The sequence below is a fragment of the Pongo pygmaeus genome, chromosome 8 (assembly GCF_028885625.2).
Source record: "Pongo pygmaeus isolate AG05252 chromosome 8, NHGRI_mPonPyg2-v2.0_pri, whole genome shotgun sequence".
NCBI lineage: Eukaryota > Metazoa > Chordata > Mammalia > Primates > Hominidae > Pongo > Pongo pygmaeus.
The window spans coordinates 20144564-20157106 of record NC_072381.2 but is presented as its reverse complement, the minus strand read 5'-3'; the positions used below and the strand labels follow the sequence as shown (position 1 = coordinate 20157106).

Genomic DNA, 12543 nt, shown 5'->3' with positions numbered 1-12543 from the left:
CATATTTGTATAAAAGAAGAAATCAGCTAATACTTTAACTGAGGAACTCCTTTCTCTGCCTACAGATGTCACCCATAGTGGCTGACACTAGGACTAGGCCACGTCACAGAATCTCCATGTGCATACACCAACATTCAAAATTCCACAAAGTATATTTTATGCTATTAAACACTACAAATGCCATAGTAGGAAGGTTGTCAAATGCAATAGATCCCAGAAAGACATTGTTAAAATCTAATCTTTATCATTTTCTCTTCTTTTGAAAATCTGTTGGAAATTCCACCATGAATTATTTCTAAATCTGTCATCTTGCCTACCTGGGGTTGCCTGAATATAGAAAAAACTGGGGTGGGGGTGGATGATGGAATTTAGCAAGGAAAGGCAGCTACTTCATTTGCTTCTCAGACTCAGAACACATGTGCTCTACACTGACAATTCAATGAATCATCATGGTATACTATTCTTAATTTCCCTTTAGCTTTTAGCAATTGATCTCCTGATAACAGGAACATCTACATATAAACAAGGAAGACCACTGCCAAAATTTTTGATATTTAACATTTATCAAATCAATGCCTCTCTAAATAACTTCAGCCATTGACTCTATTAGTCCTGTCTTTATTTTATTTATTTATTTATTTATTTTATTATTATTATACTTTAGGTTTTAGGGTACATGTGCACAATGTGCAGGTTAGTTACATATGTATACATGTGCCATGCTGGTGCGCTGCACCCACTAATTCATCATCTAGCATTAGGTATATCTCCCAGTGCTATCCCTCCCACCTTCCCCCACCCCACAATAGTTCCCAGAGTGTGATGTTCCCCTTCCTGTGTCCATGTGTTCTCATTGTTCAATTCCCACCTGTGAGTGAGAACATGTGGTGTTTGGTTTTTTGTCCTTGCGAGAGTTTACTGAGAATGATGATTTCCAATTTCATCTATGTCCCTACAAAGGACATGAACTCATCCTTTTTTATGGCTGCATAGTATTCCATGGTGTATATGTGCCACATTTTCTTAATCCAGTCTATCATTTTTGGACATTTGGGTTGGTTCCAAGTCTTTGCTATTGTGAATAATGCTGCAATAAACATAACGTGTGCATGTGTCTTTATAGCAGCATGATTTATAGTCCTTTGGGTATATACCCAGTAACGGGATGGCTGGGTCAAATGGTATTTCTAGTTCTAGATCCCTGAGGAATCACCACACTGACTTCCACAAGGGTTGAACTAGTTTACAGTCCCACCAACAGTGTAAAAGTGTTCCTATTTCTCCACATCCTTAGTCCTGTCTTTATATCAATAATGACAAAAGCACTTGAAACGTTAAAGTTGTTTTCTTTTCACTTCAGGTCATACTAAACTGAACATCTCATTGCTTCATCGATGACGCTATCACCACTGTTACCCAGGCCAGCAAAACCAAATACCCTTTAAAATGTGAAATCTGGCATTTATCATAAAATGACGATCAAAGAACATTCTGAGAACCAAGTGCGATAAATTTTACACACACAATTTGAGCATCAGCTTTGCTAGCTAGGTTAACACCCCAGTTTACCACTTTCTAGTGGAGACCTTGGGCAGGTTATCTGAATTTTCCAAGACTCCTCCGTTCTCTTATCTGCAATGTGTGATGTAATAATATTTAAATCACAAGACTGTTGTGAAGATTGAAAAAGCTAATGCATTTGAGCATTCAGGCTGGCCCTTGAATAGGCTATTCATGACCATGTAAGGAAAGGGAGGCTGGTATTAATATTCCTTCTCATCTCCAGTTTACACATGCAGAAAGCACCTCAGAATAGTTAAATTATTTATTTCAGGAGACACACTTAGGAAATAATGAGCCCAGGCCTAAAATATCAGTCTGATGCTTTTTATATTTTATTATTTTTCTTTATATTAAACGTCTTCATTTAAGACCATAATTTGGTCTATATGTGTTATCTAAGTCATAAATGACTTCGGTTAAATCTTTGGTTAAATCCAAGACCAACAGCAATAAACCCATGTAAATGGGAAGATACCAAATTCAAGTAATTTTTAAAAATGTTCTATACACTCATGGATTATAAGAAAACTAAAAATAATCCAAGATAAAGCTCAATTTTGAATCCAATATACGTTCATCAGATATACTAAGAAAATTGGCTCAATTAATGGCAGTTTATCAAAACAATTCTACTTCATTTTCTTTAATATCTTATATGCAATAATTAATCTAAATTACAATTACAGAACTGAATACACTTGAAAAGTGATTACCACAGATAAGGCTATTCTAATATTTAATTATCAAACTTATAAAAGAAATGGCTATAGGCCAATTAAAGCAACTATTTTTTTCACAGTAGGAAAAATGAATCCTGAATGTCAAAACACTTACTGCAGCTTGCCGATGAGTATTGGACAATATTCCATGAATCTTCACTTTATCTTTTTCCATTTGATCTATGTTCACCCACAAGTCCCGGCTGGCAGAATCAGATGGACCATATATTCGAGATATATAATAATTGTGGTCTGTATCCTCCTGCAATAATACATAATAATGTATATCAAGAACAATTCTTTTAAAAAAATCCTATTGAACTCAAGAGTATTAATAGTCTTTAAAAGTGCCAACTGATTTAACTAAACTCTAAGTGAATTTGGATTAAATAAATAAATGTGCACACACACATGAACCGTAAGAAAAAATGTTAAACAAATACCTCTATGGTTTGAATAATAAAATTTAGAATGTGAATTTTGTCTAGTTCATTTATTATCTAAGTGCTAATCAGATAAAATAAAATGATTCCTGAAATCCAGTTAAACCATGAATCCCATGTATTTTTTCACAAATCATCAATCGAGATATATATGTAATTGATTACAAAAAGGAAAAGAATATTCTATGTAGTATTGTAAATAGATTTTGCCTTGTGACTAAAAGACTATGATCCAAATGTAAATGTGGAGAATAGTGATTAAATGTTTTTCATATTTAACAATTTCAATATATATTTCCTTCTAAGTTTTGTATTTTACGTGTGTGTGTGTGTAAAATTAGTAGTCTTCTTTAGAGGAAACTGTTAAATATACAAGACTTAGAAGGAAATACATACTGGGTACAAAGATCTAATCTGTCACCAGAACAAAAAGGTCCTTTTGAACAAAAATGTCTCTTTTGAACTTTTTACTAAAAACCTAAGGTATAAGTATGATTAGTAGTAACAAATTCAAACTTCTCTTCTTTAAAAATAAGGTTATATCAGGGCCTGCTTTCAGCTAATGGTCCTAGAAATGGAGGCAATATATTTTTTCCTTTAATTTGAGTTACTACATTCTACTTTTATTTGAATTCTCATTGTTGGTGTTACCATAGCGCCTGTCACAAAGCCTTTATTCTTCATGTTCCTCACTCAGTGAGGAGATGTAAATGTTTTAAGAGGCAATTTTGATGAGAAATATCCAGAAAAATTATATAATTATTGGCTAATTCTGATTGCAATGTTTTATAACCATGAAATCAATTTGAGGAGTTAGTAGACAAAAAATATTTTAAAACATTCAGGTAAATGTAAGAAAAAATGTTGAATAAATAGGTCTATGATTTGAATAATAAGGTTTGGGATGTGAATTTTGTGTAATTCATTTATCATCTAAGTGATAATTAAATATAATAAAATTATTCTTGAAATCCAGTCAAAAGATGAATCCCATGTATTTTTTTAACAAATCATCAATCGAGATATATATGTAACTGATTACAAAAAGGAAAAGAATTTTCTATGTAGTATTCTAAATAGATTTTGCCTCATGACTAAAAGAGAGACTATGATCCAAGTGTAAATGTTGAGAATAGTGATTAAATGTTAACAGTAAGTTTTTTTATGTAATAAAGACCCTGGCACAGTGGCTCATGCCTGTAATCCCAGCACTTTGGGAAGCCAAGGTGGGTGGATCACCTGAGGTTAGGAATTTGAGATCAGCCTGGCTAACATGGCAAAACACCCTCTCTACTAAAAATACAAAAATTAGCTGGGTGTAGTGGTGGGTGCTTGTAATCCCAGCTACTTGAGAGGCTGAGGTAGGAGAATTGCTTAACTCTAGAGGCAGAGGTTGCAGTGAGCCAAGATCGTACTACTGCACTCTAGCCTGGGAGACAGAAAAACAAAACAAAACAAAACAAACAAAAAACCCTAGGTATATCTGCCATTAAACTCTGGGTATGGAACACAAATTATATGTATACCTTGGTGAAAGAAAAGAAAGGTCTGCAGAGAAAGAAGAACAAAGTAGATGTAAAGAAAGAAGAAGGAAGATCATGCAGCCCCCAAAAGCTCTGAAACTTCAGTGGGTTTCCAACCCTCCCTCTGTTTCAGAACCTCATAATGACACTGACAGTTTGGGTTGTCTGAGGGTAAAACACACTGTGAATGTGTCTGCGGTATGTATTCTACTCATCTGTGTATATTGGGCTTCACCACCAGAAGACTGGGAGGTGGGAACCTTCCTTGACATGGGGCACAAGCCATTTTGCTCATGTTATTACCCTGGTCACAGGTTGGTGGCATGCGTGAGCAGATAAACTAAGAAGGAGCAATTAGTGAGACATTCAGGAATTTAGGTAGAGAACAGATCATTTCCTTTGTTCTGATTGCTGAGATGTGTGGGTGTGAGACCTGGAACCACTGGCTCCATTTTGCTACCATGAGGAAATTCTGTCTGAAGATAAGGCAAACACATAGCTAAAGAAAGAATTGCAGGCTGAACGCGGTGGCTCAAGCCTGTAATCACAACAATTTGGGAGGCCGAGGCAGGTGGATTACCTGAGGTCAGGTGTTCGAGAACAGCCTAGCCAAAATGGTGAAACCCCATCTCTGCTATAAATACAAAAAATAGCCAGGCATGGTGGCAGATGCCTGTAATCCCAGCTACTCAGAGGCTGAGGCAGGAGAACCACTTGAACTTGGGAGGCGGAGTTTGCAGTGAGCCGAGATTGTGCTGTTATACTCCAGCCTGGACAACAGAGCAAGACTGTATGAAAGAAAGAACAGAAAAGAAAGAAAAGAAAAGAAAAGAAAAGAAAGAAAGAAAGAAAGAAAGAAAGAAAGAAAGAAAGAAAGAAAGAAAGAAGGAAAGAAAGAAAGAAAGAAAGAAAGAAAGAAAGGAAGGAAGGAAGAGAAAGAAAGAAAGAAAGAAGGAAAGAAGGAAAGAAGGAAGGAAGGAAGGAAGGAAGGAAGGAAGGAAGGGGGAGGGAGGGAGGGAGGAAGGAAGGAAGGAAGGAAGGAAGGGAAAAAGCCAGATCCCTGAGCAAGTCTATCTAGATGTGACCTACTACTGGACTTGTTCACTTCCATGAAACCTTGAGTCTTTTTCTATTGTTAAATCACCTTGAATTAGGTTATGGTCAACCAAAAGAATCCTAACTGAAAAAACAGGTCTTTTTACTTGCAACCAAACTTAAGCGACTTTGAACATGGCCACCTAGAATTCATTTCATTGAATATTTTCTTCAAAGCCACCCCTTTATATTATTCACTGAAAATTTTTAAAAATTAAAAATTAAATTATGTAAAATAATAATCCATTTAATTTTTCAGTGAATGGTATAAAAGGTGGTTTGGAAGAAAATGTTCAATGTGTTTAAACCAAAATTTAAATTTTTTCCCTATTGACAGTATTATTACAAAGATTTCAGTAACGTTGAGGTTAAAGATGTAATCTTTAGGTGAATTACATAACAGATTGTATGATGCTGCAAAATTTCCCTATAAATAGGGAATATTACAAAATAGATATTTTCTTTAAAATGTCAAAATTTCAGAATTGAGTTCAGTATAATTTTTGAAATCAGCATTTATAAAATAACCTTGGCATTTTCCTTAATCTCTGGATTTCTGTGATTAGTTAAGAAAGAGTCTTGAAGTTATCATAAAGAACATCATTGCTCTTAAATAATGAATTACCTGCAAAAATATACACGATTTAGTCTAATTACGAAGTGTACCACTGACATACTATGTGAAAAATACACCTTCAGTTTTTCTTAAATCAGACCTGCCCAAAACAATATCACATCCTTGAAATACTAGAGCTTGGTATTTGACTTCTATAGCCCACGCTTGCCAAGTTGTTATGGCAACTTGTATTCAAAAAGGAAGACAATTTATTTTTTACTTAGGAATTCAGAGACACACGTTATTAAATTCCAGAGAGGTGTTTGGTTCAGATATTTAGAAAAACCATAAAATAGATTTCTCAAAAATGTGACATTTTAGCACTAGTAAATTATTCAAAACACGTCTTATCCTTTTTTAGGAGTAATGGCACTTAAAGAGTTGTCAAAAGCCACTTTCAGTACAAAGATTTTCATTTTCTGTTCAAAAGCAAACTATTTCTAACACCATAGAAAATAAAACAAAACACTACTGTGATATGCCTAGTTGGCAATTCATTTAGGAAACCAACTGTTAGAGAAAGTAGGTGGCACAGTGTGTGGTATTAAATCGCATAAATCCATGTTTCTCGAAAACACATGAAATGTGCAGCTGTAGACAAACAGAAGACCCACACCAAAAAATACGGAGGAAAAGTTATCATAACTACAGCTTAGCCATTCTGCAGCAATCAATCTACATCATTCCTAACCCAAATGCTGCCTTCTTTTCTAGCATAGGTGTTGACTTTATGATGGGTAATGTTTATGAATGCCTCACATTGCCTCATGCAGTAATGATATTTGAACTCCAGTTTCATTTCATTTAGAACTTAAAACAAACAAACAAAAAAGATCAAATACATATTGTATGACTATCAGTGTAGTAGTCATTTGATGTACATGGATACTTAAAACATAATCAAAATTCTTAGTAAGATTATTTAATATTGAATCAATTGGCCACCTCTTGAAGATCATTCCTTAATTAATAAAGAATGATTATTATTTGAATGGTTCTTGCCAAGTCTTAACAAATATATTGCATCCTTATAAGAGTGATTTCACAAGGGCTACACAGTTCATTAAAAGGTAAATCTATTTTAAAATACTACTTGTGAATATTATACTCCTCAGAAATAGAGTTAATAAAAGACTTCCCTGTGCTCTAAGAAAAAAACATGCTGATATAAGAAATGAAAAGGACATGATGAAATAACAAGAGGAGAGAAAGAGTGAACCGGCAGTAGTCAGGTAAAGAATTACAGAGATGAACCCACTACTAGCCAGAATAAGCATGACTAAATTACCAGTCAGGACACAGGAAATAGCCCTAAGGTACACACAACATGAAATGGAAAAGAACAATGAAATAAATGTCTAGGACCAATGTTATGGATTGAATGTTGGTGTTGCTAAAATTCCTAAGTGGAAGCCCCAATGCCCAGTTTGCCTGTATTTGGAGATAGAGTCTTTAGGAAGGTAATTAACATTAAATAATGTCAGAAGAGTGGGTCCTTATTCTATAGGATTAGTGTCCTTGTAGGAAGAGATTTGAGATTCATTTTCTCTCCTTCCCTCTCTTTTTAATTCTCTTTTTCTCTCATGTGGGGATACAGAAGGAGGCTGTCTATAAGCCAGAAAGGGAGCCCTCACTAAGGACTCAAACAGCTGGCACCTTGATTTGAGACCTTTGGCTGCTAGAACTGTGAGAAAAAATATTTCTGTTCTTTAAGCCACCTAGCCTATCATATTTTCTTATGGCATCTTGAGCTGACAAGAGTCATCACATAAGTTGCAGGGGAAAAAAAAGGAGATCAGGTGCATATGTAGTTGTTGTAGAAAAAAATTAAAGATATATTAGAAAAATATTTTCTGAGGTTAATACTTGAATTTGCAAATCATGTCTCAAGAAAATCTGCCATAGAATTTTGAGGACTGCAAAATTTCCTAACGACGTTTTCAATAGATTAAACAAGGAAGTCTTATAGGCATCTAGAAAGATAAATTGAGTTACCTATATGGAGGAAAAAAATTCAATAAGCTGGTACCTGGGACCTCTCCATAATATCTGATAAAAACAATGGTTATACAATCTCAGAGAATAAAGTTGTGACTCAAGAATTTTTTTGTTCAGTCAAGTTGTAATTTAACTATATAGGCAACAAACATATTTCTAACACATACAAATATACAGAGAATATGCCACCAACAAGAACTTCTTAAAAATGTAATGCCTAACTATACACTGAATCAACCAACGGGTGAATCAATGTACCTCTAATAAAAATTCCGTAACTATTAGCTGTATTCAGCATGTGGTTATCTATGGGAAGAGAGAAACTATAGCAAATCTTCTGACGGTGAGCACTGTCTCCATGAAAATTATGTAAAGGGAAAAAGGACAATTTCATTATTACAGTTGTAAATCAGAATGCTATTACTATCAACCATGAAAATATAAAAATAACTATCTAATGTTTCATAGCAGGCAATTGACAGATAAATCTGAAAGTATAAAAATATAGTTTTAAAAATAGTAAACTCAAAATTGTAATGTTTTAGGTAACCTTTTAAGGTAAAAGTCTGAAACTAGTGGCCTTCAGGTTGTATACCTGGCACTGAAAGCCCATTATTTTTCTCAAACATAGTAGTGTCAACAGAAGAATCATGAGGTTCATAAATTTGGAAAGAAAGCTTTATTTCTCCTTTCTAAATTCTAATAAACTTGGGAAAGATGAGGGAGGGGATAGGATCTTTATCTCACATTGCATTTCATGTAGTCTACTCACAAACCAGCTGAGAGCTACCAATCATTCTGCAAGACAGCTCCTGCAAGCCACAGTCTGGCCACCCTGCAATGGGAAGGGTATCCTCCAGCAAAAGTTGAGAGCGAGACGGGGATTTATGTTAATTAGGATAGCTGAGTATACATATTCAATAAGCTACAGGAGGAGTCATGAGTATTTATGAAAGGAAAAACATGTACAAGTGCAATTAAGCTTTGTGCCTCTTCAAGGGTCACATGTACAAAAAATGGTGTTAGCATGATCCAAGGGCGGAGTTTTGGGCCCTCCAACATCAAAAGGTAAAGCCAAGGACACCAAAACTCTCACTGGGCATCCTCCTTGAGTCAGCGAAAACCTGTCCAGACATGGCAGTCTAGTTTCAGGAAGGGGTGCATTGGGAAACTGGCCAGTGGTAATGTGGAAACAGCAAAGTGGGAGGGGGAATCCAGTTGCTGCCTCAGATGATTGGCTAAGGGTGACGAAGGAATGAATCATCTGTTTCTTGTTTTCCAGAGCTGATTTCTGCTTACTCCTTAGAAAGAATTCTGGTTAAAGGTTAATGAGGAAGGGGCGCACTGAGGCATGACTGACCTCCCATCCCACCACGGCCGGGAACTCAGCTGTTAAGGTTTCTCTGAGGTCCTCTTGGCCAAGAAAGGTCGATTCAGCTGGTTGGAAGCTTAGAATTTTATTTTTATTTCTCAGCACTTACGCTACAATCTCAGTTTTACAAAGTTACATCTGTTCAAATATGAATGTGTATATTTCTACTCACCTATTTCTCTCTCCTCTGATAATTTGTCTAAAGATATGGGTGGAAGGTATTTACCTTATATTGACTGGTTAATTCTAGATGACAGAATTTAGGATTCTCCTCCCTCTCATCTGTATTATTTGAATTTTTTATAATAAATACATTATATGCAAACCACTTTTTTCTTTTTCTCTATATAAAGCTTTACAAAATATGTGAAGATGCTCAAGGGTATTAATTGTTGATTTTTGGAATCAAACTGCCAACATTTATCAAGCGACACAAGGCCATATGCTATACACAGTAAATAGTTCTATAGAATTTCTATCATAAGTACTTTGAAAAGTTCTCAAAAAAGGATCCTTTAACGTACTATAGATCAGATATTCAATATGGAGATTCAAGGTCAATAACCTAAAATTGCTCTGCGAAACAGCTGATATATAAATTTCCATTACCTTTTCTTTCGAATACCAGCTTCCATAACTTAACTGCTGTAGAGTGCAATGTTTTTTACTAATTGCCATAAATAAAATCAGCATTAAGAGAAATGCAGTAAAATATACATTTCCACTAAATTTTGAATTAGAGATTGGAGTTCAAATCTTTATAAAGTGATTTTTTGTTGTAAGCGTTTTATAGAAACATCACCAAATCATCTCCTTTTTTCTCTCATTTATATGGACAGTAAACTGGGCACACAGCTACATTCTCACATAGGAGGGAACCGAGGGGAGGAGGAAGATATCGTGTGGTTGAAGACATTAAACTTGCAGACAGGCGAACTGATCTCTAGTTCTCACTGGCTTGGTCCCTAACAAGCTGTTACTTTAGTGAGGTCAATTATCCAGTCAGTTCATTTCAGTGTGGCCTTTCCTGCACATAGATTCCCTCTTTTGCCAGAAGTAAAATCATACAGAAAAAGGTAGGGGTCTTGGACTTAAAGAGCTGACCAGTGGAAGGAGTAACGACTCCTGGCTGGGTTGGAAAGAGACTTCATTGAAAGCAATGTGAGATAAAGGTCCCACCCCTGAATCTCCACCTTTTTCAATTACCTTAGAAGGTGACCTATAGGGAGTAAGGTGTGGACAGATAATTAAGTCACATTAATTTTTTTAATCAACAAAAAGTGAATGATAGTATTTAGCTTTCTTTCACCGGGTTGCTAAAGAATTATATTAAACGAACATTATTTAAACACATTCGAAAAGCCTAAGAACAGAATATAAAGTATTCAGCATCCTTAAATCAAGCCCAGACAATTTCAGCATGATAAGAACAATCACGTATTAGCTTTGAATAGACTTCAGTACCCATCATCAAATACTACATTAATACCTTCTTCAGATACTAAGAACAATTACATGGTATACAATTCAATTTACTGTTAGAGTGTCAGAAGAATTAAAATCAATCCATCTGTCTCCTGCTGGCTATATCAGATTATTGCACCAGCTCTCATTATGCACATCTTTTCCATGTTGTTGTAGTAATTTACCCACAGCTTCATCATTTCCCCAAGAATTTTCACCTACTTAATCTATTTGCAGCATGGTCTATCCCTCCAGCGATATCTTATCTATGACTTTTCTAGATATGATTTTATTCTTTTTATTTATTTATTTATTTATTTTTTTGAGACAGAGTCTTGCTCTGTCGCCCAGGCTGGAATGCAGTGGCGTGATCTCGGCTCACTGCAACCTCCACCTCCTGGGTTCAAGTGATTCTTCTGCCTCAGCCTCCCAAGTAGCTGGGACTACAGGCATGTGTCACCACTTCTGGCTAATTTTTTTTGTATTTTTAGTAGAGATGGGGTTTCACCATGTTAGCCTCAATCTCCTGACCTCATGATCCGCCCGCCTCAGCCAACATGCTGGGATTACAGGCGTGTCCTTCAGAAGAGTTTAGTTAAGTGACCCTCCTAAAAACGTTAGATTAGTAGAGTGGGGTGTGTGTATGTGCGTGAATTTACTGTAAGGTCAGAATACTGTACAACACATTAAAGACAGGATTCCCAGTTTCCATTTTCCCAGTAACAATCTCTCTCATAGATGAGATTGTCCTCTCTGCTATGCCAAGTTGGGTGAGCTATATGGCCATGAAAGCACAATACCCTTGTGATCTTTCAAATTCATAACAAAATTAACACAGCTCAGTTAAGTGCTTGCCTAGATCTACAGGCATTTTGAGGTATATTAGTATGTGTTTATGTTGGTTCATTTATTAAATGAAATAGAATGTATTTTTTACTTGGGTATGCTACACCTTTATTTATCTACTCCCTGGTACAAACCTTGAACCTTTTCAAGAATGAGCCCCAAAGACTATTCCCAGGCATGGAGTGATGAGATAGAGCATTAGGAGATATACCTAATGTAAATCACGAGTTAATGAGTGCAGCACACCAACATGGCACATGTATATATATGTAACAAACCTGCACGTTGTGCACATGTACCCTAGAACTTAAAGTACAATAAAAAATAAAAATAAAAAAAATAGAAGAAGATGCCAGAAAGAGAATCTGAGGCAGAGTTAGGTGCACTGCCAACTTACAAGGGATTTCTGAGGGCTTCACAAACTCAACAAAAAATGTGATAAAAGAAATGTTTAGAATATGTATGAGATTTCTACTAAAATACATAAAATTAACACTAAAATAATGTAGCCCAGAGAAGATTTGAGTTGAAGTACAGGTTCTGACTCTAAATAGCCACTGTAAGTTCCGGGCTTTAGTTTGTATAAGACAGAGTTGAACTAGATCTCTCATGGAATGCCTTTTAACTAAGCTTCTAAGATCTTTTGGCCAAAAGGCAAACACAAAGTGATCTCCAGGTATAGCTCAGAAGACCATATGCCTGATTTAAGCAGTCCTCACTATGAGAGATAAAAGCATGTATTTGAATACCTAGTGCAGGTAGCTAGTTACAATTAGCACTGGTATCAATTGCATTGTTACATAATCATCCTTGTTGATAAATTGTAGATTGGCCCCAAAGCTGGAGGCAAAATTCACGAATGAGTTGCAGGGAATATAAGAATCTTGGAGACCCTATGCATTAT

At 35.6% G+C, this 12543-nt stretch overlaps 1 protein-coding gene across 1 annotated transcript in view; it reads right to left on the bottom strand.

The window, feature by feature from the left end:
- The window catches only part of PLXDC2 (plexin domain containing 2), a 479884-nt gene that overhangs the window by 243316 nt on the left and 224025 nt on the right, over nt 1-12543 (bottom strand). The window contains exon 3 of the mRNA XM_054503208.2: nt 2398-2544. Within this exon, the coding sequence (XP_054359183.1) occupies nt 2398-2544 (147 nt within the window). The remainder of the gene's footprint in view (nt 1-2397; nt 2545-12543) is intronic.